This window comes from Euprymna scolopes, chromosome 6, assembly GCF_053919585.1.
Source record: "Euprymna scolopes isolate OS-2025 chromosome 6, ASM5391958v1, whole genome shotgun sequence".
Classification (NCBI taxonomy): domain Eukaryota; kingdom Metazoa; phylum Mollusca; class Cephalopoda; order Sepiida; family Sepiolidae; genus Euprymna; species Euprymna scolopes.
The window spans coordinates 93,728,282-93,755,276 of record NC_136487.1 but is presented as its reverse complement, the minus strand read 5'-3'; the positions used below and the strand labels follow the sequence as shown (position 1 = coordinate 93,755,276).

The 26,995-nt window shown below is 33.2% G+C and overlaps 1 protein-coding gene across 2 annotated transcripts in view; it reads right to left on the bottom strand.

Annotated features, from left to right (window-relative positions):
* Positions 1 to 25,956, bottom strand: part of LOC145277802 (lipid scramblase CLPTM1L-like) — a 54,798-nt gene extending 28,842 nt beyond the window's left edge. Inside the window, exons 1-3 of one of the 2 annotated variants that reach the window (XM_080129653.1) lie at positions 25,809 to 25,956; positions 4,051 to 4,242; positions 3,823 to 3,923 (exon numbers count right to left, since the gene is read on the bottom strand). In XM_080129653.1, the coding sequence (XP_079985779.1) occupies positions 3,823 to 3,923; positions 4,051 to 4,206 (257 nt within the window). In that variant the 5' untranslated portion in view covers positions 4,207 to 4,242; positions 25,809 to 25,956. Of the gene's footprint in view, positions 1 to 3,822; positions 3,924 to 4,050; positions 4,243 to 24,762; positions 25,172 to 25,808 lie in introns of those variants that run through there. The other variant, XM_080129654.1, reaches the window with a different exon arrangement.
* Between the last annotated feature and the right edge of the window lie 1,039 nt (positions 25,957 to 26,995).

Genomic DNA, 26,995 nt, shown 5'->3' with positions numbered 1-26,995 from the left:
TAATAGAAAATACAACCAGATCAAATAGACAGAAAGTTGTTAGTTTTTTTTATTAATTATTATTTCTCTTTTCTATCATAACTTATACTGAAGCGATGTTGTGCATATGATTTTGGTGATTTTTTTTTTTTTTTTTTAATATGTTCATTCATCATTTTCAATCCTCTCAATATTCTTTCCATCTCATTAATCCTTATCCTCACATGGCTTCTTGGTCTTAATAAGTGGTGACTTATTAATAAAAAAATATCCTATCATAAAATACATGATTTTCTTAACAGAAGTCAATATTATTTTAGCATTTATATATCAAGCCATAAAATTTGTTTTGTATTCTATGACATACCAACCATTTTGTGGCTTATTTAAGAAGAGAAAGGTTTACAAATTTTACTTAAAGTATTCTTCAAAACAAATTAAAATAATGTAATTTTTTTGTTTTGAGCCAAATTTCGTTTGAAGAAATTTTCTTATAGTTGAATCTGAGTGATACACACAAAAGTAAATGAGTAAGTAATTTAAAGTGTTTTATAAAAAAGTAATTTCATTCATCCATTAAAATAAAAAACAAAAATATATTAAAAAAAAAAACACATTTCTGAATAAATGCTGAAAATTTCTTTCAAATGAGATAAATCTTTTAGCGATTTTTTAGTTAAAAATTCTGATGGTTGTCAAATTTGAACATTCTTATTTAATCACTTGCTCTAATATCCTTAGAAAAGGCATGACTTCGCCTCAAAAGCTAGGAGTTAAATAATAGGGTACACTCGTCTCTCAAAAATTTGAGTGTACAACTGATTTTGGAGAAGAAAAAACCATTGGCAGAGTATGCAACCAAGCTAATGCCAAAATGCCAGCCTCACCATTTCTTGGGGTCAAGAGGAAGATTTTTGTCTATATTTAAACCCAAACCTGCAATCTTGGCTCTCTGCATACATTCAGTATCATGGAGACTAAGATATTTTTTGTTGTATTCAGAGAAAATTTGGATGTCAGGATCATTGGATATTTGAAGACAAAAAAAGGATCAGAATTTTTCCATACTCGTTTTTTGTCGCCCATGAAGTTAAGTCATATACTTCTCTTCTTCACAAAATCACAATTACGTTCGATTGCATCAATGAGATTACATTCTGTCACTCTTGCAAAAAAAACTGTCCTTATATGCAGTCACTTTTAATCCCGACAGTACCAAAATTTGCATATCTTTTTTTTTTTGTACTGGACAGATTCCGAGTTCAAATGAGAGTGATTTTTTTTGTAAATTCTATTTTGTCAACTCTGCAGAACTAACAGATTGTTGTTCAGTTCCGCTACACCCCCTTGTGATCTGATGATCACATAGATGACAACTTGGAGCTGGTCTTTATCGTCTAGCACTCCTTCAAGGTAAAGATACTTCCTCCTTGGATGACTCATCTAGAGAAGTGTTATTTGGTGCAGACTGTTCCGTCTGCCTGCTTCCCACCGGACTACAACTTGGATGTCTTCAAGTCCAACGTTAACAAATTCCTAATGAACCGCCCCCTTAAGTAAACACTTCATCAAATCTCCACACTTACGTAATGTACTTACAATAACCCTTATCCCTGAGTGGCTTCCGGGCCTTGATAAGTGGTGATCAGTGTGTAAAAAAAAAAAAAAAAAAAAAAAAAAAAAAAAAAAAAGACAGTCTTCTTCAGAGGAATCACCACATGCCTCATTAATGATAATCAACCTTGCACTCCGGGTCGAGAACTCGCTGTCATTTTGGTGATAGACAGACTTCATCCAGCCAAAGTCGTATTTACTTGGTAACATGGCTCTCTCACAGTACGAAGGTTCAACTGCTTTTTTGATCAGATCAAACCATCGCTGTGGTTCTCTCGTTAGAGCGTCCACTCAGTTATGTTCTGACCTCAGTAGGACTTGCCTGTGGAAAACTAGTGGACCAATATCTTGATGGCTTAGAACCACTTGCAGCCATTTGAAAAGAAGAGCAGACGGAACTGGTTGGAAAGATATGATGGATAGCAATACGGTTTGTGTGTTACAAGAAGTTGTGGAAGAGGTTCTACAAAGAGGCCTGGTTTGAGGAAGATGGCAGCTTCCCAAATTAGAAAAAGGCATTTTATGGTGTGATGCAAGTAGCATGGCCATTAGCGTATGTGTTGAAATTGATGGCGTGATAGTTGAAGATGCAGCATGGCTAAGAAAGAAATATGATTATAATCACTTCCATGTAGCTGAGTTGGAAGCAATGATAAAGGGTGTGAACCTGGCATTGAAATGAAAGAAATTGAGATCCGAACTGATTCAGTTACTGTTCATAGTTGGGTTGATTCTATGATAACTGATGAGAAAAGGATTTGAACAAAAGGATCAGCAGAATTCATTATACTACGACGTTTAGCGATTCTGAGATAAATGATGAATTTGACTTAAAGTAACATTTGTGCCCTCTAGTAAAAATAAGGCTGATGTACTAAGGTGAAAAAAAAGTTGGCTTAAACCAGAAGGGGTAACTACAGCAGCATGCTGTGTCGCTCAAGATAAAGTGAAGGAATTGCATGAGCTACACCACGTAGGAGTAGAAAGAACGCTTTATCTAGTGTGGAAGGTCTACGCAGGGGTGATGAGAGATGGTGTGAAAAAAAGTAGTCAGAAACTGATCAATGTTGCACAATCGACCCACCATCAATCATTTATGAACCAGTGAAGGTTCAAGTGTCTGCCGATTGGACGCAGTTGTCAATTGACATCACCCACTATAAAGGAGAAGTATACTTATCTATGGTAGATTGTGGTCGAAGGAGATTTGCTATTTGGAGAGAGATTCAAGCAGAAACAGCAGACATCATCGCAAGAGAATTAGAAAATATTTTATTTTGAGCATGAACAAGTCGAAAAAAAAAAATTGTGGAAATAGTTTTTTTCATGTGTTCACGCAAAAAAAAAAAAAATTGAGCAAAAGATTTTTTTCTGTGTGCAGAAAATATTTTTTCTGAAGATTTCTTTTTTTTTTTAGACTGCATTTTTTGTTTTTGAGATCTGGTATTTAATCTAATCTCATCTTTGCTGCCAAATTTTGTGGTGTTCAGAAAAAATTATCAGATAAAGATCGTAGGATATTCTAATAACAAGCAGACAAGCTCATTGTATTTTAACACAATTTATTTGAGACAAAAATCTTAAATTACAAACAATATTGAATGTCCGTCAATGTTCACCATGTTGCTTTTTCCCCCTCTGTCCTCTAGTCTTTTTAAGGATCTATAAGGGGTGGATTATTCCCCTTTTTATCGCTATAACATTTTTTAAATTCAAATATTGAAAACAACTTAGTATTAATGAGTACTGTATACAATTCACTGAAAAACATTTTTTAATGTTACTTCATAAAGTAATTCAGTTGGTTAATTCCATATCAATAAAGATTATGGCATGAATATATTAATATAGGAATTAAATTTTGTATAGAGTTAATCAAGATATCCATATAACAATTAAATTAGCACACAAACAATTTTTAACAAAAAAAAAAAAAAAAAAAAATCAAAAGCAAAATGTTAAAATTGAAATTAAAAGAAATACACAAACATTCAACATTTGGTTCATTTTCTTTAACTTTTTAATTTAGTGAAATATATGTACGACATTCAGATTTCAATGGATAAAAAATAAGTCATATGCTGTACTCTGGAAGTCATAAATATACTAGGATGTAAGTTCTAATTTTTAGCTTCAGAGCAATATCATAAAACTAGATGTCAACAAATATATACAAACACACACACACACACACAATGAGAATAAAGTTGTTAAATACTAGCAACTTACTTGTCTACAGCCTCCTTCAAGGTGAAATTGTTATAATTCCATATTAAGGTCATGTCCAATTCACTAGGAGATTTCACTTTTGGAGAAGTATACACTTTTAGCTAGAGATAAAAAAGGAAAGATACATTTTTAACTGATGCAACTCAGTATAGTCATTTCTTGGTCTTTATACTTGTTTTTAATCCTGATCAGTTTTAATAAAAAAGAACAAAAAGTCAAATAACTTACCTCAAATTCTGGTGGAGGCTTGATTGACAAGTATGACTTCAAACAAGGAGGTGTGGTGCATGACTTAGGAAAGAAGATATCCACCAATACCATTAATGAGAAGCCGATATAGCAAACAAATGCTCCACAGAGTATGAAAGTCAGGGAGGGCCACATTGTCACGTCACAGGAGGGGAGGGAGGGAGGGGAAAACTGTAAAAATTAAAACAAAGATTTTTTAAAAAGAGTAAAGATTAAAATTATCAGTTAAATCTACATACTTATAATAAGATAGCATTGTTTACGTGAACAGATAATGCTTAATAAATTTTCAAAAATGTGCGTGAATATATCTGGCTAAAATAAAATGTTAATTCAAGTGTATCAGAGCAAAGCAAAGGAAAAAGCAAATCAATAAACCTATTGAATTGAAAAACCTATTGAAATGTAATAGGTGTCGACCGTCTTATAATACTTGAAATGAACTGAACTCATGAACAGCATTGTCGAATATAGAGGGTGAAAAATCAATTCACAGCAGTGTAATACTTGATATCAGAAATTGACAATCACCTTTACAAGGATGTATGCATCAAACATATTGAAAAATTTTTTTTTTTTTTTTTTCATATTCAAAAATTCTTTAAAAATACAGTGTTAAATTTTTCAAGGTCAAGATCTTGGGTTAAGGTTATAGTTAGTGTGGCTCTTCATAAACTCCCCCACCTAGGAATGGTGCACACCTAGTTGAAGTTAGTCACCATCCCTAGGTGGTAGAGTTATGAAAAGCTGCACCAAATATGACCTTAATCTTTGACCTTGAAAAATGAATGGTGTGCACCATCCCTAGGTGGGTGACTATCACCATGCCAGGTCTGGTTATGATCAGTCCAGTGATATGGGCTGTAGGAGAGTGACATACACAGACACACACAAGAACTCCACTACTTATATATATATATATATATATATATATATACTTTGCACGTGAAACATTTTCAAATATTTTGTACTGATATTTTTTGTTTCTTAATCTCATTCATCCAGAGGAAGTCTCGGAATAAAGATGAAACGTTGATGAACACATAATACGGTTTGTTCCTTTTTATTTATATATATATGTATATATGTGAAAATTTTAACTGATGTGCGCATGACAACAACAAATTAAAAAAAAATATCTATTGATTTCTACATTTTAAAAACACCAGAGATTGGAAAACATTAGAAAATATTTATAAAGCCAATCTGAGTGCTAAAGATTTTTTATGAAAAATAAATCCAATATCCTCAGAGATATTTTTTTCATTGTCAATTGGTAACAGCAAATAAACAGAAAAAAAAAATGTCTAATTCACTGATGATTAGTCAGGAATCAACTAAAATATTTTATTTATTTTTCATTTATAAAAAAAAATAAATCTTTGGCATCAAAATTGGCTTTATAAATGTTTTATATTATCAACTCTCTGGTGTCTTTAAAATGTAGAAATATTAATCTATTAAATAAAACACATGCCAGTGTGAATGTACATTTGGAATTGATATTAATATAGTTTATTTACAAGAGAACTTGTGATTGTCTATCATCAGCATTTGCTGTTACTGAGGAGAAAGAAAAATACATATGTTACTTTTTTTTTTTTTTTTTTACAGGAAAATCAGCACTTATCATGGCCTGAAGGATTAATGCATGTATGATGATGGAAATTTGGTAGAAATTGACTATTTAATGGGATGGCTCAAATAGGATTTGTTTCTATTGGATTTGAAGGTGCTCATGTAGTAGTCAGTCGGAAAGCAAAACAAAGTTCCACAGCCTAGGCAGTCATAGGAAAGAAGCTTTGTTCATGGAATTTGCATTTCGATTTAAGTACAGATAAAGAGTGAGGGAAATTGTTGATAGTGGTTATAGCTAGGCGAGTGCTTTCTGTGAAAGTTTGGTGGGGGAGGGGAAAAAGAGATTGAAGTTCCGAGTACCTGCCATGAAAATAACAATAGAGTCGAGCCAAGCTCGCAACATCTTTTCTGTGGAAAAGAAGTAGCAAAGAGGAGAAAAGGGCATCACTTATCAGATTTCAAAGCCAATTTTGAACTTTGTCAAAATAGGATAGGGTCTTCAAGTGGCTCCTCCCCAGATGTGGCAACAGTACTCCATTTTAGGACATGCTAGTGGGGGGTACCCGGCGATGCCCGGGTGTTTTGAGGGGTGTGTGGTTTTGGGTAAATCCAAACTCCCGGGGGGGGGGGGTAAAATAAAAAAACAGTTTTGGTAGGTGAGTATGAGGATTGAATCCGAACCCTTGAAGCAAAGTTGGAAATGAAAGTATGAAAATAAAACAAAAAAACTGTGCAACGTTAACCACTGGGCCGCCACGACATACAACAGAAAACGTTTGAATTTATTTATTTAAGTATTAAAAACAGGTGGGCGCAATAAAAATTAACTCTGCTGCTTCTATTTGACCTAATTAATGAGGTCAAATAGAAGTCACGCAGTTAAGCGTTTGGGTTTGTTTACCCAACTTTGACTGTTTTTTTCCCCCAACAGATGTTGGGGAGGCGGAAACCAGCTCCCCATTGTCCAGATTGAATAGCAATTGTCTGATATAAGAGGAGTTTGTCCTCACATTGATCAAAGCTGATTGCTTCTGGACGTTTCCCGGCGCGATGCCAAGAACACCTCCGTTTGAATTTAGTTTCACTTTATTTATACTAAAAAGCAAGACAAACAGGCGACAAAGCGAAATAGCGCGAATCTCATAAAAGTCGACATAAATAAATGTAGAGGCGACCCGCGTTCCCAAATCGTAGATATTATCTAGGGGCTATATAAACAGTTCTAAGCGACCGTAACGACCCCGGGAGCGTGTGCGAAAGAAGCCTTTGCGAGACATACATGAAATGGTCACACACATTTTGCCTTTTATATATATAGATATTTGGATTTTATACAGGTAGAGGATTGCATCAGGAGTGAGATAGTTTCAGGAGCGATAGAATGATGCAGCCATTTTTCTAGCAACCTTAGCAACTGCTTTAATGGAAGTCTTCCATTCCAGGTCAGCAAAAAACGGTCCTCTCATGACGACGACCGGTTCTACACATGCGTCAGATGACGTCATGACCTGATTTACTTTAAATACTTAAAGAACTGACTAAATTTCATGTACGTCGCGTTAGCTCAGTTGGTTCGTTATCTAAACGTTTTGGGTTCAAATCGTGGTGCGAGATGTCTTTTTTTATTTTTTTCGATTTTTTAAATTTAAATATTGAACCAGTGTTCTTTAAGCCATTTTTCATGTAACGTTCATTTTTCTGTTTTTTTTTTTTTTACTTCGCTTATCCACCCCCGACCACACACCCAAAAAACACCCAGGTCCCACCGAATTTTTAAATTTTAATATTGAAACAGGCTTATTTAAGCCATTTTTCACGTGTTCATTTTTCTGTTTTCCGATTTTTACATTTAACATCGTTCATTTGCCTTACGTTAGTTTTTTTTGTGTTTTTTTTTTCAATGTTTTGATTACCTCCCCCCCCCTCGCTTAAGTTTTAACATTATTTTCTTTTTTTAGTTCGCTTATAACAAACCTGGTCACTGACCTCTACGTCGTCGTAACACTACGACTTCCGTGCGCGCACCTGTCAATTTGGTTCTTACTTAAATAAATTCAAACATCTTTCAGTAACTCATTCTGGCTGGCCGATTTTATTTTCAAACTTCGCCTCAGGGCTTCGGGTTCGATCCTACCTACCATCATATATATTAATTATTTATCAAATAAATCATTAAGTTCATTATTCTTATTAATAAAGTTTATTTTTTTCTTTAACTGTATGTTTGTTGGTGTCAAAAAACACGTCACTAAGTCAGTTGAAAAAAAAAAAAAAAAAAAATGTTTTTATCCTCACAAAAAGAATGACAATATCAGTAAAAAAAAAAAAAAAAAAAAAAAAAAAAATTAATTTTTAATTAAATTCTACAGATTTTTATAATGTTTTAATATTTAATGTTTTAATATTTAATGTTTGAAATATTTCCGCACTAGTAACTTTGTTTATATTAACATCATTTGTTTGAATTAAATTTTTATTAACTTATTTTTGTTAAATTATCGTTCGTGTTTCACTTAAATTAATTTATTGTTCATTTGTTTTAAAAAATTATTTATTGTTGGTTTTGATTTTTAAAAAATAATGTTAATTTTAATTTTTTTTTAAATATTGTTATTTGTTTACATTAAAAAATTATTTATTGCCGTTTGTTTTAATTTTTAAAACTTTTGTTTGATTTTAAGTTGATTGTTTAATAATTGTTTATTACCTAAATTCATATTTCATGTTTTGCAACATTTCATTGCTTTCTGCTTCAAACAGAATTTTACATGCATAATTTTTTTTTTTATATTGAATAAAGTTCAATTTTACTATAAATCGAATCGTGTTCCCCCTTTTTTTTTTTTTTTTTTTTTTTAACTTTTAAAATGTAATTTATAAGTAAACTTGCAAGTGGGTGTCTAATGTTGCCCATGAAATAGAACTCCCACTCCCCACCCACCCAATAAATCAAAACAACTTTTCTTTTAATCAAAATAGCAGGGAGTTTGCGTGCGACTTGAGAAAAAAAAATGAGCAGCACTAGTTAGGCTCAAATGTGGAACGGGAAGAGGAGAAGAAGACAAAAAGTTACATTTTTTTCCCACATAAACATGAATTTTTATGACATCAACACATTGCAAAATAAGCATTATATAAACATAGTTTTAGTTCATGCGTGCATGACTTTCCGGTCTGTTGCAACGTACTGGAAAAAAGTAGAATTTATTTTAGTCAAAATAAACGATTTTATGTTTTAAAAATGATTACTTATGACTTATTGCGATATTAAAAGAAAAAAAGAAATAAGCAGTTACAAAGTAAAAAAAAAATAAAAAAAAATGATTTATGCAATCCTCGAAATAAGAAAAATGTTTTAATTTAATTAACCGTCAATAAAAAAAAATGCCAAATAAATAATACACAGTAAAAAACAAAAAATATTTTTTAAAAAATCTTTTAATCCTGTTTAAATGTAAAAGAAAAAAAAACTTGAAAAATGTAAATGAAAGAATTTTTTTTTTTTTTTAATTAAAGAATCATAATTGGATTGGAATTTTTGTTTCTTTTAAATAAAAATTTAACCCATAGTTGATTTAAGCCTCTGATAAAAAAAAAAATAAATAAATCGAAATAAGGAAATTGTTTTTGTTATTAGCCGCCAAAATTACAAAACAACCCTGTTTAAATGCAAAAAGAAAAAAACAAAACAAAAACGAGTGGTAAGTGTACACAAACCTCAAAACTAATGCTTATAAACAGGGCTATGAAACAGAATATTGTTATTGTTTTTTGACTTGACACAGTTAATCAACTGAAAACCACGTCACTCTATATAAAAGCATATAAGATAACAGATACACACTCGAGAGTCAAAACAATGAAAAGAATATGCTGTTGTCCTAGCCCTATTTATAAGACAACCTCCTAATCCACTGGACCACAGTGCTGATTGCAATCTCACATTGGATATTCTTTTATTTAAACAAATCCAAAGAAAAATGCTTGACGCATGTGCAGTTGTTGAAGTTGTAAAATGCTTTTGACTCTTAATAGGGGCATGATACAAATAAATTTGCAAATCATTTTTATAACCACCAGCTGTGCTAAACAACCAATGGAAATCTTCCAAAGTTACTATAAAAATTGTTGAATTTTGGATTCAATCAGTTTGCCGCTAAATACGTCACGGACCGCATTTGGTTCTTGGCCGCCATCTTGGTTACTGCCAATTACAGGCAGGATCTGATCTGATCTGATCTGATCTACGCCGCCATCTTTGTTCAACATAATGTCACAACCCTTAACAGGTTATGCACCCAGCCATCATCTTTTCTTGGACGGATCGGAATCTAAATTTGAATTGTGGCAAGTAAAATTTCTGGGATATCTAAGGATTCAAAAACTACACAAAGTAATACAATCTCCAACAGAGAATCCCAATGACCCCAAATTTCTCGAAAAGAATGTGACTGTTTTTGCAGAACTGATTCAATGCTTAGACGATAGAAGTCTGTCTCTGATTATAAGAGATGCATTGGATGACGGACGGAAAGCACTGAACATATTAAGAGAATATTATTTATCAAAAGGGAAACCAAAAATTATATCACTATATACAGAACTAATGTCTTTGAAATATAACGAGGATGAAACTATTACCGACTACATTATAAGGATAGAAACAACCGTCAATGCCTTAAAACTCTCAGGTGAAATAATAAGCGATAGCTTGTTGATATCAATGACCCTCAAGGGACTTCCAGCCGATTTTAAATCATTTACAACTGTTATAATGCAAAAAGACAAACCTATAAATTTCAGTGAATTTAAAGTGGCATTGCGCAGTTACGAAGAGACTAATCGTATGTTCATGGACAATAATAACTCCAGCAATATTATGAACTTCAAAACTGTGTCTCGAAAACAGACACCACCAAATTATGCACCGCACCGTAACATGTTCCCCAAAAGTAATTTTCCCAAGAAAAAGAATAAAATTATCTGCTATAATTGTGGACAACCCAACCACAAAAGTTTCCAATGTTGATATAAACGCTCTAAAATGGACTCCGTAAAAAAACGTTGAGAACTTTGAGGAAGAACATACATTTCTATTCACATGTAACTTTGACAATACCACAACCGGTAAAAATCTTTGTAGACTGTGGTGCTACAGCACACGTTATCACCAAGGAATCTGATTTTATTAATTTTGATTCAAACTTTAATCCACAAAGTCATTTTATCGAACTTGCCGACAGTAATTAAATAAATGATATAGTCTTGAAAAGAGGTGATACTAAAATATGCCTAAAAAATAATAAAGGCAAAATCTGTAACTGTATTCTAAAAAAATGCTTTGTTCATACCTACATTTAAGAAAGACATTTTCCGTGCAGGCTGCAATTAAACAAGGCGCGAATATAAAGTTTGGCCAGAACAGGTCAAAATTGATATACCCTAATGGAACTGTATTTGACATTAAAGAAAATGGCCGAGTATATTATTTAAAAAGTATGGTTCCCTCAAAAACTGCCTGTTACGGCTTAGAAACCTGGCACAAATTTCTAGGACACTAATACAGCTGATATTAAAAAATTACCAAATGTAGTCGAAGGCATGAAAATAATACCTTCAGACGATCTCCCAAATTGAGATATGTGCGCACAGGGGAAAATGACGAAATATATAAGCCGAACGCCAGACAAAAAAAGTTACAAAAATTCTCTCACTGGTGCATTGTGACTTAACAGGTCCGATCAGCCCGATGGGGAGAAATAATCTAAGGTACGTTTTGAACTTTATTGATGATTTTTCCGGTTTAATTCTAGTTTATTTTCTAAAAAAACAAATCCGACACTATCCTCACCACTAAAAAATATTTAGCTGATATTGCCCCGTACGGCTCAGTAAAATGTATTCACTCAGACAATGGGACTGAATTTACTAGTAAAGACTTTAAAATTCTATTAATTAACCACCATATTAAACACGAGAAATCTGCGCCGTATTCCCCCTTTCAAAATGGCACCGCTGAAAGGACATGGCGAACCCCTTTTTGAAATGACAGGATGCCTACTTATCGAATCGAAATTAACGCATAGTTTATGGACGGACGCTTTAATGGCTGCAGCATATATCAGAAATAGATCGTTCAATAGAAGACTAGGCAAAACACTGTATGAAGCGTTTTGCAGTGTAAAACCTAAAAATAACAGAATGCATCTATTTGGTTCTGATTGTTTTGCATTAATAGAAAACACCAGTAAACTAAATACTAAAAGTGAAAAAGGTATTTTTGTAGGTTACGATAAAAACAGTCCGGCATATTTTATCTACTTTCCAACCCAAAATACCATAAAAAAGGTTAGATGTGTAAAATTCAATGATACATTAAATTTTAAAAATTGTGATCCAGTGGATGAAAAACGTGAAATATTACCTAGCATCTTAATCAATCACAATGAAATTATTAACGATGACAATTACAGTAGAACTTCTGACGAAAATATTAACCAGACACGTCGATACCCAATAAGGGAGCGAAAAAGGCCAGACTTCTTACAAATTAAACAGATACAAGATTACGCAGTGGATTACTGTTACTCGTTGAACAATGCACCGGAAAGTTATAATGAGGCGATTAATTCAGAAAATCACCAAGAATGGGAACAAGCTATGATATCCGAATTGAAAGCTTTATCTGAAAATAACACATACAAAATAGTGGCAAAACCAACAGATAAAAATATAATTTTTTCACGCTGGGATTTAAAAAAAAAAAAAAAAAAAAAAAAAAAAAAATCACAGCTTTTGGCAATGAAACTTTTAAAGCAAGATTTGTTGCAAAAGGTTTTTCACAAATTTCTGGAGTGGAATATTTTGCAACATTTTCACCAACGACAAATTTAACAACAATTAGAATTTTATTACAACTTGCCGCTCAATACAATTTAAAAATACATCAAATGGATGTAAAAAATGCTTATTTAAATGCTCCGATTGACTGAAATCTATATTTACCCTCCAGAGGGATTTAAAATGAAAAATAAAAATTGTGTATGGAAATTGCATAAATCGTTATATGGACTAAAACAAAGTGCACACAATTGGAATTTAACACGCCATAATTATTTAATAGAACAGGAATTCAAGTAATGTCCTGTAGACACGTGCATGTATACCAAAAATATAGGTAATAAATTGTTGATTTTGGTTTTTTGGGTTGACGATATATTACTCACCTCAAACTGCAACAACACTTTAAAAGATGTTAAGAATAAATTAAATAAAAAATTTTAAATGGCCGATCTTGGACGACTGTCATGGTTCCTCGGTATAAAATTTACCTGTGAAAATGAAACTATAACTATGAATCAACCACGATACATTGAAAAAATTCTGCTCAAGTTCAGAATGCAAGATTGCAAACCACGTTCAACTCCCGTCGAAATGGACATAAATAAAAATATAGGGATCGAAACAAAATCCATAAATAATCGAATATACGGGGAAATGGTAGGGAGCCTAATCTACTTGATGATCGCAACTAGACCTGACATATGTTACACTGTAACAAAACTATCTCAAAACTTATCGAAACCGACAATTAAGGACCTTAATCGTGCAAAACAAATCCTTCGTTATCTAAAAGGAACCAAAGAACAATCTTTAATATTTAAGAAGTCTACATATCCTCTAAATTTAGAAGGATTTTCAGATTCAGATTGGGGTAACTCTGAGGATAGAAAAAGTATAACAGGGTATTGTTTTAGACTGTCAAAGACTGGACCTATGATCTCTTAGAAAACTAAAAAGCAATAAATTGTTGCCCATTCTATTTGTGAAGCAGAATATGTGGCCTTTACTCATTCCGCGCAGTTCCGTCTGCCTGCTTCCCACCGGACTACAACTTGGATGTCTTCAAGTCCAATGTTAACAAATTCCTAATGAACTACCCCCTTAAGTAAACACTTCATCAAATCTCCACACTAACGTAATGTACTTGCAATAACCCTTATCCCTGAGTGACTTCCGGGCCTTGATAAGTGGTGATCACTGTAAAAAAAAAAAAAAAAAAAAAAAAAAGGAGACAATTTTTCTGAACACCCTTCTAAAATCTATTTTAAAACCAGATCTAAGTAAAAAACCTAGAGTAATTTATTGTGACAATCAAAGCAGTATCTTATTAACAAATAATTCTATGACTCATCAAAGGTCAAAGCATATTGATATCAGATATCATTTTATAAGGGATGAAATAAGTAAAAAATCTATTACTCTTACTTATGTGACGTCTGAAAATAATATAGCCGACATTTTCATTAAACCTATAAAAAGAATAAAATTAAAACATTTTATAACCGAACTTTTTGGAATCTAATTATGAATAAATCTCTTTTCAGAAACCCAAAAAGAGAAGCATGAACAGTCAAAATCACAAAAATTGTAAATTGTCCCGGGCACGACGTTAAACTACAACCATTTCTACCTTACTAACCAAATTAACCAACTAATACCTAACATAATGTTTCCAGTTTTTGTTTAAAAAAAAATTTGAAAAAAAAAGAAAAAAAAAAAAGAAAAAAAAGTCACTTGTTAAAAACTTGTAAATTTCCTTTTTGTCAAATATTTTTTTTGTATCTTTTTTTGGCAAACATTTGTTAAAAACAAAATGCATATTTGTGACTTTTTGTGCATATGTTTGTATGTATTTGAAAAGTATTCTATTTTTATGTTTATATATATTTGAAAAGTGTTTATTTTTATATGTATCAAAAAAAAAAAAATGGCTTCTTTTTGCACACATTATACCAATATATTAACAATTTCTTTTGACCAATGAGAATAAAGACAAGCCCCCCCCCCCAAAAAAAAAAATTATTTTATTGGTTTATTTTTATTTGTTCATTTATTTGTTTGTTTTATTTTTATTTATTTATTTTTCTTTCCTTTTCTCAAGTCAAACCAAAATTGAATCCAAAAGGATTTTTCCATTATATCAAAAAAGGAGTGTGTAAAATGTTTTTGATTCCTAATGGGGGTATGAGACAAATAAATTCGCCAATCATTTTTATAACCACCGGCTGTGCTAAACAACTAATGAAAACCTTCCAAAGCTAGTATAAAAATGGTCAAATTTTGGATTCAATCAGTTTGCCGCTAAATATGTCACGGACCGCATTTGGTTCTTGGCCGCCATCTTGGTTACTGTCAATTACAGTCAGGATCTGATCTTTGTTCAACATAATGCCACAACCCTTAACAGAAGTCGTTTAGAAAGAGACGATTTTAACTGACTTCCGCTTCATTTAAAACTATTTCTATACGAAATAACTGACCAATTTTTACATATTATGTATCCAAGGTATAACTCTTTTAGTTAGTATTGGTTTCCACTTGGTTGGATGCAGCTGACAAAAGTTTTTAGCAGACATACAAACAGATCCCCTTTATATAATAGACTAGCATGGATACCCAGCGTTGTCCAGGTGGACATGAAGTTCAGTTTGGACACAGCTGCTATACGAAGGATATTGTGCAACCCCTAGAAAAAAAAATGGGGTAGGTGACAACTTCCTCACCAGATATTTCGGTAGCCCATGTGTTGGAATCCTTGCTAAAAAAAAATAAATGAATCAAAACAACTTTTCTTTTCAATCAAATAGCGAGTGCAACCGAAAAAAAAAAAAAAAAAAAAAAAAGAAAAAGAAAATAGCGACAGTAGGCAGGCTTAAACCTGAAATGTGAAAGAAGGAAAGAATGTTACTGGCAAACGCTTTTGGCCACTGGACCATGATGACTTACGATGTCATTACTCTTCAAAATAACATTTTTAAACATAATTTCAGTTTGTGACTTGCACAAATCTTGACGCAAAAAGTGCCCCCCCCCCTGTAAGCAGTTTGCCAACACAGAATTAATCGTTTTTTTCTAATTTTCACATATTTCACATATCATGCATCAGAGGAATCACTCTTTCAGATGGTACTGGTTTTGACCCGGTCCAAGGCAGCTGACAAAAGTTTCCATGATATGTGAAGAGCTATTGCTCTAGAGAGGAATCCTCCATCAATAGATTCATTGATCCTATTTAACTGAGGATAGTTGGGTATCGACTGAAATATTGGATTTACTTTTTCCTTTATCGAAAAAAAAAAAAAAAATCTTTGACACTGAAATTGGCTTTATGTTTTCAAATGTTAAAAAATAAACCTTCAAATCTATTTGCTACCATGATTGAAATTCTGCTAAATTGTAAATAGGATTTTTTCTTAAAAGTAGTTGAAAAATCAAATGTACATAGAATAACATATTAATGATCACACACTTTTGAATCAAATAGTGTAAGAAGGAACTGGCAACCATTTAAAAACATTTTTCTTTTCTTTACATCCAGATTGGGTTCTCAGCACACAGATGAATTGATTGCTGGTTTTGTTTTATATTTTTAATATTTTATCTTTTTTTCTTATGTCCGAAAAGAAAATGCTAGTAATAATGATTGAACAGCCAACATTTTGTCAATAAAATCAAAGTGGATCAACCGAGTTGATTATTCTGACCTACATTTTAGCAAATAAAATTAATAGTTCATTTTTATCAAATAAAAATGACTAAAATATTATGTCTGCCTATACTTAGTAATAGGCAGTTTAAAATGAATTTTTATTTCAATTGTTTAATTTATAATCCATCAATGCTCTGTCACAAAACACAGAATACATATTGAAACTTTGATTCATACAAATTACTTTCTTTATAAATATATGTTAATTTGTTTAGAAAGATTTACATTTAACTTTTGCGACATTATGTAAGAAATTGGTATTAATTTGCCTCACCAGGATAAGCATGGCACAAGGTCATGTTTCAAGTGGGATATTCATGCCTTACATGAGCAGAATTCAACAAAAAATATTTCACCCTTTTTCATGTTAGAATATCTGTGATTGATGCCCATTGGTACAATAATGGAGACGTTCTGCTCAGAGAAAGGATCTCACCAAAGCTGAGATGTTGGATGTTAAATTTTAAACCATTTTTAAACCTTTCCACAAATATTTAGGAATTTGTCCCTACCAAAGCAATCTGTAGGAGAGATAAGCGTTTGTTGCTATTGACAGAAAATGAATATCATGCATCATGCCAGTAATATGCATGCTATCTAGGATTGTAAAATGATAAATGTTGAGGAAAAAAATACACAAAACATTTGTAGACTAAAGTGAATAAATAAGGTTTGTTTACAAGGACATTTATTTGGTGGCTGCAAATGTGTTGTTATCTCTTCTTTATATAATAAAATAGGCGCATTTTTTCCCCCTATACAAAATAATTTAATACCTTCAAAAATGCAGATGTCACATAAAATTCATTACACTCCCAATACTAGCTATTATTTGATGTAGGTTTTGCATTTAGTATCAGTCGCTTTCATTTATTATCACTTTTATTTTTATTATATTAATACCTAGGAGAGTAAGTAAATTTCATTCATACATCATCTTCGCAGGTGGCAGTACGATAATTGCTCAGTATTTATTCCTTTCTGCAAAAAGACTAGGAACATTATTACATTTGTCATATCTTCTTCCTACTGCACTGTCCATGTTTGCTTATTCTACTAATACATTCACCATTAGTTTCTCAATTTTTATTTCTTAAAATAATGATCACTCCCTCCAAAAAGTCCAGTCAATCCCATTGGCTCTTTGCTTCTGTTTCTTGGAAGCAAGGAATTTCGGTTTCAGGTATTTGTCAAACGGCTAAATACTAATCAACATGGCATCAGTCACCGCACAGAAAAATAAAGACAGCTATTTCTTCCTTGCTGAATAACAAGTCCTACATTTTTTGCCAGCTTCATCTATGATGATCCAAGCCCATTCACACACAGGTAAACACATGAGGATTCATTTCTTTCCTATACTTTATTTCTAGACATACATAGCTAGCGAGTGAATCCTAAACAATAATCAATGTGTTGTGTAGAAAAAAATAAAGACGGCTGTTCCTTCCTTGCTGAATAACAAGTAACTTTTGGAGATATTTTCACATTCCAAACTTCTTCCTTTTTGATGAATTGTCTTTTTAGTAGTACTAGTGGTAGTATTATTTATTACTACTATTCTTTACATTCCATTATTACTATTATTTTTTGGCTTTAAATATTAGCTATTTTTTATCTTACAGTTTTCTATATTGTTGTTTACATAAAAAAAAAAGAATTTCTCAATCATTACAACACATCACACACAATGTTTTTCAAATATATTGCCATACATTTTGTGCTCATGCTTTTTTTTTTTTTCATTGTTTTATTTACAAGCATCATTTGCTCACTTCACAACCAATGCATAAATTCCTATATCGGGGTTGGGGGGGGGGGGGCATGCACAATTTAAAAAAAAATTTTTTTTTTTTTTAAATTGTGCATATTTTTTGTACAGCATTACCTCACTTGCCTTTTTTACATTTATTTTTACCAATTTTTTCCTTCATTACACAGGCTAAGAACCAAGCGGTGTGAGTTTCCATTCCAGATCATTACTAATGACATCATCAAAACTAAATGAATTTATCTCAGTCTATGAGGATTTCTCCATTACAAATACACCAGATTCAATATTTTCAGACTTGATTGAAATATGTTTTCGTAAACATTACTTATTACTTTCCTTTATTAAGGGGAGTGTACATATGCAAATTTTATGAGAAATTTTTCTTTGTAAACATTTTTGTTTCTATTATAAGGGGATGGAAGCACATTATACATTAATATGCTTTTTAACATTGTTTTCTATTCATGGGGAAGTCAAATCTCAGTTCAGATAAAAAAAAAAAAATATTAGTTCAGTCTATGATAATATGCTATATAATTATAGTTTTGTCTTTGAGGGGGTAGAATGTTTTCATCTAATTTGTTCTGGCTTTGTGCCATCTTTCCATCAGGCAATGCCAGTGCACAGGGCCTGCTAGTTATATATAATTTTGTTAAGAATTAAGATATGTTATTTGGAGTAGAAGTCAAAATTTCGCAGAGAACAATGCAAAAAAATGTCATCTCTGTGAGAGATTCTAGAAAAGAGGCTGAGTGATGCATGTCACACATTCAGAGCTAGACACAGGATATTCAATCTTGTACATATCGTCACAAGTCCAAGACAACAAATAAATTTGGTAATTAACCTACTCCGATTGAGGACAATATGTAACAGAGTTTAATGCTAAGAACTCAGGTACTGTGACACAAAACAGACAAAAAGTATAGTTTCCTTAAAACTCCATCTACTAAGAATGCCTCAAGCACTGATCCTGACAAGTTATTATCTTATGTATGGAGAAGGAGGAGTACTTTAGAGTAGAGAAATCTAATAAACTTATACATCTTTTGTAATATAGTATGATTGAATTTTGCAAAAATGTAAATATCATATCTGATGAAGTATTTCTTAGGTTATTCAGATATTTATTCTATCTTTATTAATTTATATGAAAAAATAACATTTCAGATTAATATTTTTTTTATGGATTTTATTCCATATTAGACTGACATTTACTAGTTACTCTACTTGATTTCATTCAACAATTCATAAACTGTGACAAGATATCTTTCAAGATATTCTTTTTGCATAACTAAAAATAAAGTTTCTTTACTTCTATATTAATCTTTTTATATAGAAGTATTATTTATTATACTTATATAGAAATAAAGACTTATTTTGCCATCTAATTTGCATATGTGTTTGTGGTGCGTAGACAAGTAAATTACATAACACTGAGAAAAGAGTTACTATTTCTTTACATGTTCATAAAGTCATCCTTCACTATAATAAACAGCAATATATAGATTTGTCTAATCGCACAAAAGTTAGCAAGGTCAAAACTGTTCAACAAGTCAGACCTCTCCTTTTTGCCTGCGTTCTATTTCCAATGAGACGACTTTTTCTCTTTCTGCTTTTTATATCTTCTGCAAACAGCCTTGATGTTTAACACCCAGCAGCATTTGTTTTAATATCTAACTGCTAATTCAAATTCCTCACTCACATCCACACTGTTGAAATTATTCTAAAAATATACATTCATACACTGTCAGAAATGACACAAAAAAAAAAAAAAAAAATGCTTCGCCAGTGTTGGTACTAATATTTATATGAAAAAATATTTTCTTTTTTTTAACTTTCTAGTTGAAGACGTTTTCTGATTATAACTTTTCTAATTAGTTCATTATGAATATTAATTCAAACATAGACGAAGCATAATTGTTTTTCCATTATTTTTAACACAGAGTGTACACTAGTTAAAGCAACAAGAGAGTAACTTCTCAGTTAATTATGCATTATGGTTAATGAGAACAATTTAAAAACTCAATACCAGGATTAAAGTATATTTTAACATGTATTTTTATGATATTAAATATATAGGAAAAAAGGCTTTGGAGGAGGAACACTTATTAATAATGAATAATGACAAAAGCAGAGAGAAAAGCTTTTTATGAAAAAAAACCCCAAAAAAAAAAAACAAAAAAAAAAAACAGAATAACCATCTACTCAACAGATTGAACAGATGAAAAAAGAAAATGTCAACATGTGATTTGTTTATTTTTAAAGCCAATCAACTAATCAGGAGAGGGAGGAATAATAAAGAAAGTGCTAGTAAAATGATTTGTCCAAATGAATAATTTTAAATTATCTTTCTTGTTCTCCAGAGTTTATTTTAAGTTAAAATAAGAGACAATCACATAAAGATCAGAACAACATTTATTTGATGGATGACCTTCGCCACTCTCTAAACATTTTATGAGCAATTCCTTCTTTCGTATTTATAATTTTCCCAAATATTATCAATTAAGGATCAAATTTGGAGATTATAAAAACATGGAAGATTGACCTTTAACAGCCACAAACAATAGATGCATGGTTTGCACTCCTGCAAAATAATTAATAGTTGAACACGAAGCATGGAATAAACAACAAAACCTCTTTTAAAACAACAATAAAAGGTCTATTTCAGCAATCGAAAGATGGACCGAGTCAGAGTGCAGGTCAGCCAGCAGTTATCTTCAAGTGAAAATCGTCTATGCTGGAGTGGACACAGATGAGAGGAGTTTGTCTTCAATGTTTGTTAGGTTCTCTCTCTTTCGCTGACTGATTCCCAAAGGACGGGAAGAAATAAATAGATCTTTATTCTATTTTTGACTGCTACATCATCCCTTGCTCAGGATGAAAGTCAGAGAAAAATGTAGCAGTTGTCAAAAACAGAAATACCAAATAAAACATGTCAATTTAGTTTAAAGACAAATTCCTTTTTTTTTTTTTTTTCTTTTTTTTTTTGGAAAAATGTTCTTTCTTTGCAGTGAAACATTTTATTCTGCACTGAAGAAAAAAAAAAGATCTTGTTTTTCAATGAAAAATATTTGGGAGAAAAAAATTGTTTTGGGGGGTAAAATATGTCTTGTGAAAAGTATTTTTTTTCTTATAAAAAAAAAAAAAAAAAGAGGAAATTGTGCAAAAGAGCATCAAGATTGAAAAAAGTTCATTCTATATGTATAGATTTAACATAATTTTTTGGGTCAATGTACTCGTTCATCACTACGTGTAGGGGCGACATAATTGTCTTCTGGTGGTGTATTTACTTCAAATGTATGAGTATGTTGACATAATGTAAAGAGGAATATGTGACTCTTGCATTTTAATGTTGAGGAAAGCTCTTTTTATCCTGTCAATAAATAGTCTTTTTTTGCTACTAATGTCAAATGCGAAAAGTTTATTAGTTTGTGAAAGCATACACTAAGGACCAGCATAAAGTGGAGTGAGAGGTGCTTTCATGGCATCCTTTCTCAGAAAAACGTGTTCAGGAGGAAATGTCTTTTGGGATTTGGAGATCAAAAATTTGATGGTCTATTCTCTAGGGTAATTCGATGGAAGCTTACAGAAATAAGCTCACAGTCTGTCTGTATACAGAGCGGGATCAATTGCCATTAAATCTAACCGGGTTAATGATAGCAATGATAGAGGTACTCCATGGAGAAGTTTGGCTGAAAACTATCCCAGGTCCTCTTTGATAGTTGCAGGACAGTTAAAAAGGACAAGTATATATTTTTGAGTATATATTTGCTCCATCACTGTTAGTCAGGAGAAGCATGCAATGTAAATTACAACTGGTGCTGAAAACATTGTATCATCCCATTAGAAGCAGGGTGATAGCGAATACATTTGATCCCTAAAATCCTGAAAGAAGTGGGATTCAAACTATACACTACGGTCAATGGTAACAGTTGTGAGAACTCTGTAACACAATATCCAGCCTGATGTAAGGGCTCATGCTATGGATTCAGCTGAAATGTTTAGAGAAAGGACTTCAAGCCACTGTGAACCGGTTTATACAGATCAGGAGATAAATAAATCCCTGACTGACAAGCCATGGTCCAATCAGATCAATATGAACATGGCTAAACTGGGTGTCTGGGTATTGAATGATCTAAGAGGTGCAAGGATATGCTTATGCAGGAAATAGAAAAATCTAGCTGTAATCAACTTCACTGTGGCTTTAAGTCCGGAGTGTGCCAGATTGTGTAGGGTATCAAAGACAATCCTAAAATGAGTCATCGGAACAAAAAGTCGAGGTGAATCTTTTGAGGTATCACAGATGATCTGTGTGTCTGAAGTGAGCACAAGCAGGTATGTGAATTTGCAAGTTCAGGTGATAACAGATCCAAAGTGTTCAGGCGTGGCTAGTCTAAGGCCATCTGCTATAAGAGGATATCTAAAAGTGGGGAGAGAGAATAAATAGGAAAGTGGGATAAAGTGTCTGCCGTGGTATTCTGTTCATTTGAGATAGGTTAGATATCGTTGGCAAATAATGAAACAAAATCCAAGTGGTGAGTCTTGCGAGGAAAATATTTGTCTGCCTTAGAATGCAATGCGAACCTAAGTTGATTGCCGTTGAGTGAATGCTGAAAGTATTTCACTGCAAAATACATTGCCAGGAGTTCATGGCTAAACGTGTTGTAACATTGTTCTGCCAGTTTCAGCCGTCTCAAAAAATGAGCGAGAGGTTGTAACTGTTGTTGGTGCTGCTGTTGTAACTGCTCCACCCAATGCATCAACAACCAGTGAAAACCAGGCATCAGGTGCGAGTAACAATGTTGTTGCTAGTTTCTGCTTTAATTTGTTAAAGACTTTCAGTTGAATTTCATTCAGTGAAATCTGCTTTTTTTTTTCTTCCTGTTACGAAAACAGGTTAGAAAGAGAAGACAGACAGGAGTGCAAGATAAGGTGTCTGTAGTAGTTCAACAAACCGAGGAATGCCTTAGATGGCAAAGTGAAGTGGGTGGTTTAATGTCTTGTAGAACCTTCACCTTTTCAGGTAAGGGAGATATACCATCAGGGCCAAGAAAACTAGTGACTAAGCACTGAAAATACATTTACTAGCGTTAATCCTTACCTGGTATTGCCAAAACCATTTGAACAGCAAGCGGAGGTGAGGGACATGTTACTTTTTGTTTGTTCTGCTGTTGGTTAAATAAAGTTTTGTGTTCATCGTTTGTTTCCTTTTTTCAGGGTCTGGCTGAATGTCACTCTTTTTCTGTTTTTTTTTTTTTTTTAATACTTAAAAGGTTTTTTGCTTTTTTATTCAGGTTTGTGTTTGATCATCATTCAAGGGATGCATAGTTTGCACCCCTGTAAAATAATTGATACTTAAACATGTAGTATGGAATAAACAACAAAACCTCTTTTGAAACAAGAAAAGGTTTATTTCGGCATTCAAAAGATAGACTGGTTCAGAGTGAGAAAATGGAAGAGCAGAAAGTTTTTTGGGTGTCACATGTAATCCAGCAGTTAAGTGAAAATTGTTTATGCTGGAGTGGAGAGAGAGAGAAAGGAGAGGGGTCTGTCTTCAAATGTTGGGTTATCTTTCTCTCTAACTGACTGATTCTCAAAGCGGCCTAAGAAGTTCCTAAGTGGACAGATAAATCCATATGCTCTGCCAACTGACTGATCAGTGTTTGGCTGATTTGTACAGCAGGGATGGGAAGGAGTACTGATTCATATATTTGCTTTCTGAACACATTTTCGTTTTGTCGTCTAAACTGCTAAATGTCTGTATTTCTTTTAAGTTTATGCCAATAATAGTAATGATTATTAATTTAATATACCCATCTCAAAGACAATTTTATCAGAGAGGTCATTTACGAATATTAAGAATAATAAAGGTTCAAGGATCAACCCGAGGTACACCCTCATTTATATCATATTGTTTACCGTCGAGGACAACTTGGATTCTTCTCTTAAGAAAGATCAGACATCTTGCTACTGAACTCCCTATATAGTATCCCTGTAAATTTAGTCCCAAATAGTCGCCTTAACATAAAAGTGGCACTATGCCTTGTTTGGGGGTGAAATAACAACGTAAAACAATAAAATAATAAATACATAAGGATTTTAAAGCCAGTTTAAATGACTTTCTTTTCGGCAGTTTGAAGGATTCCAAATCTCTTTTAAATTTTGAAAGAATAATTAATTCTTCTATTTATTTATTGTCAACTGCTAAACAAGACTAATTGAAAATCAGCTGACTATCCGGTACATGCTGTTAGATTGCAAATCGAATTCGAATTTTATAAACAAATCAGAAACAAGGGAGTTAAAGAGTAGTTAGTTCCGTAGGAGTGGCTACATTTCACTTCAGTTACTATTTACAAAGTAGTTTTTACCGTCTGCCCAGCACTGCAGCAGCACATTTAGACATGAAGTCAGGTTAATAATATGAGGGTTAGTCCGACCCCCACCCACCCCTAAAAAAAAAAAAAAGAAAAAAAAAAGAAAAAAAAAAAAAAAAAAAAAAGGGAGCACTCTGGAAATTATAGAAATGGTCTAGATCGGACGCGTCGTCATTAATGACGACGCGTCCGATCTAGACCATGGGGGGATGGGTGACGATAAACTAATCTTCCCACGCGAAAGAGGAGATAATGCCTGGGAGGATAGCCCTCCGCTCAGAGACAGAACATTAACATAAACAGAATCATACGATCAGAGCGCAAAGGCTGGAAGATACGTACCTTTACTAACACTTAAAATATAGGGACTTGTAATGAATGGGCACACAGAGCATTTCAGTACTTACATAGTCAATCTTGAGTATCGACGATTTAACCCCAAGTCAGTCCTGTAAATGGCCGGAGCAGTTTACAATTTGACAATCGTGAAAAAAAAAAAAAAAAGGCATATGACACTAAACATGCGAAGAAGAACTAAGGTTTAAAAAGTTTCAGAGTACTTCTGCTGAATACGGACGGTGCTGACTGCTGAAATAATAACGTTATCGTACAGAAATCCATTTTTAACATAGGGAGAGGAAGGCGTTTTGTAACCATTATAGTGTACTTTCACCTAACAATTTAATAAACAAAAGATAACGTAAAACTTGATAATCCTATCTAAAAAAAATTAGCACGGTCCGTATTCTGCATAAGAACTAGTTTTAGCGGCCCCAAAAAAGGAAAACGGGTGGATTTCAAATCATAAACTGCTTCTTCTATTTCCGGGATTTTCCGTCGATACTCGTGACGGACTACGTAAGCACCGTGTTTTAATTCGTTACAAGTACATAATATAGATTTAAAAATTAAATTATGACAATAATATATTTTACATGAATGACTGGCCAAATGAAATGGACACAGTAAACATAATTAAAATAAAACAAACTTTTAAATAGCAATTTATTTTATTAGATAACTTCTATTGTTAAAAACCATTAAATCGGAAATGATTAAAAAAAAAAAAAATCAGACGATGCACCTGTTTTGAAGAAAATCTGTTATGTTGTGCAGTTGACTTGAACTATCGTAATTATCAGATTTGTAGATTTTCTTTGACTAAATAATAAATAGGACAAATATAATATATCCTAAGCCGAGAGTTCATAAACTAGTTACAATAATATTTAAGTAAACAATTTTTAAAAAATTGATGTAAAAAAAAAAAAAAAAAAAAGACGCCGGTCGTCACAAGTTTTAAAGAATAGGAAATCATTTTAATTGTGATTGTTTTTTTTTGTTTTTTTCTATCTTTAGTACTTCGTATGTAAATACAAGTAAAGTAAACAAAACATAGCATACGATAAGAAACGACACGTCACAGAAAATTGAATAACAGATTAAAACTCACGTAATTTCAAACCCCAAAGTTGATAACAGGTAGAAAGTCTGATAGGTTTCTTATTTCTCCATACTTATTTCTTGTAGTAGCGTGTCCATCGACACCGGTAGTTAACGCATGCGCACTGTTGTCCTGTTTTTAAGGCGTAAACGTGTGTGTATGTGTTGGGGGGGGGGGGGGGGTTATAACGTTGTTGGAAATTATTCTATTAGGTAATCTTGCAGTTTAATTAACTGTTGAGATATCGTAAAGAAAACAATTAACTTATACGTAACGCAGAAGAATGTAATTATCTACCGACCTGTATACTTTTAACATGGTGAAGACGTTGCAAAGAAAAGAAAAAAGAGCACACAAAACTGCAGCTCACTGCAGTAGTGCAGTGGCGTGCAGTGCAGCACTCAGCAGTGTCGTCCGTCCGTACTTTCTGTAGACTCATTTTCGCGTCTCTCTCATCTGCTCCAGTGGCCTGTTTTTATAAAACAGAGTCCTTTAAATTTGCATATGTGTGTGAGAGCACACAAGATTCATCTTGGACCCTTTTCAGCATCATGACGCTGCGTCGGCAAAGCGCACATCAAGGTCGTTTAAGAGGTAAGCCTGCGTTCCCACAATTTTCGCCACACTTCCCCGATATCATCATCACAGAGAGGGCAGGGACGCGGTGGCCTTTTTCTTCGGGTGCTTCTTCGGAGAGAGGGACCGGGGCTTCGTCCTTGCCTGTGCTTTCATCCTCAGTTTCAGGATCGGTGAACCTAAGACTGCTAATCTCGGGGTCGCTGTCCGACGACGTCAGCGTAACCCAGAATGATGGTTCACTGGTCTCAGATCCAGTCTCGCTCTCATCGCCGAGTGGCAGCTGCGCTTGTGATGTCAATTGAAGATCCTTGATCTGTCAGGGCACCCCGTCAACCCACACCGATTGTGGGCTGATCACTTCAGTAACACGCCTGGTTCCGTAGCGTGTGGTGCACTTGCCAGAGGGGTTCTTAACCCAGATGACATCCCCCTCTTTGATACTCTCTCTCGTCGCCTCCAGCTCGGGCAGTGGGCTGGTCTCCATGCCTCTTACCCTGATGTGGTATCTGTGCAGTGCTTCGGCTGGCGTGGTAGAAGGTGAAATGTCGTCCTTAGGGGTGACATTATACCAATAGACCGCCTCAGGCACCGTACACCCCTTCCTAGCTGCGATGATT